An 899-nucleotide genomic window follows, 5' to 3' on the forward strand; every position below is an offset into this window, starting at 1 on the left:
AATTTATAGTGTGTTTATCACATTCCATACACAAATATAAACATTAATTTCTTGAGTGCAGAATATAAGCGATAATATATCTGCCAGGTTAGTAGTGCGTAATTGTGTCATGCACTTTCTCTCTTATTTTGGTAGTCACATCGATGACATGGAACTAGAGAATGATACACAAATTTCAGAATTTCTTCTTCTGGGATTTACTGAGGAACCAGAATTGCAGCCCTTCCTCTTTGGGCTGTTCCTGTCCATGTACCTGGTCACCATATTTGGGAATCTGCTCCTCATCCTGGCCATCAGCTCTGACTCCCACCTCCACACCCCCATGTACTTCTTCCTGGCCAACCTGTCCTTTGCAGACATCTGTTTCACCTCCACCACCGTCCCCAAGATGCTGGTGAACATCCAGACACAGAGGAAAGTCATAACTTACAACAGCTGCATCATGCAGATATACTTTTTCACACTTTTTATAGGTTTGGACAACTTCCTCCTGACTGTGATGGCTTATGACCGCTTTGTAGCCATCTGTCACCCCCTGCACTACACGGTCATCATGAACTCCCAGTTCTGTAGACTGCTGGTTCTCATGTCCTGGATCCTGAGTGCCCTGCATTCCTTGTTAGAAAACTTAATGGTGTTGCGGCTGTCCTTCTGTACAGTCTTGGAAATCCCCCACTTTTTCTGTGAACTCAATCAGATAATACAACTTGCCTGTCCTGACACCTTTCTTAATGACGTGGTGATGTATTTTGCAACTGTGCTGCTTGTTGGTTCTCCCCTGGCTTGGATCCTTTACTCTTATTTTAAGATAGTTTCCACCATACGTGAGATCTCATCAGCTGAAGGGAAGTACAAAGCATTTTCCACCTGTGTATCTCACCTCTCCATTGTCTCCTTAT

General features: G+C 43.7%; 1 protein-coding gene across 1 annotated transcript in view; it reads left to right on the plus strand.

Moving 5' to 3' along the window:
- Positions 1-744, plus strand: part of LOC117800775 (olfactory receptor-like protein OLF4) — a gene marked incomplete at its 3' end in the record, with an annotated part of 3,054 nt that extends 2,310 nt beyond the window's left edge. Inside the window, exon 2 of the mRNA XM_034653335.1 lies at positions 474-744. Within this exon, the coding sequence (XP_034509226.1) occupies positions 474-744 (271 nt within the window). The remainder of the gene's footprint in view (positions 1-473) is intronic.
- Between the last annotated feature and the right edge of the window lie 155 nt (positions 745-899).

This window comes from Ailuropoda melanoleuca, unplaced genomic scaffold (assembly GCF_002007445.2).
Source record: "Ailuropoda melanoleuca isolate Jingjing unplaced genomic scaffold, ASM200744v2 unplaced-scaffold7794, whole genome shotgun sequence".
NCBI lineage: Eukaryota > Metazoa > Chordata > Mammalia > Carnivora > Ursidae > Ailuropoda > Ailuropoda melanoleuca.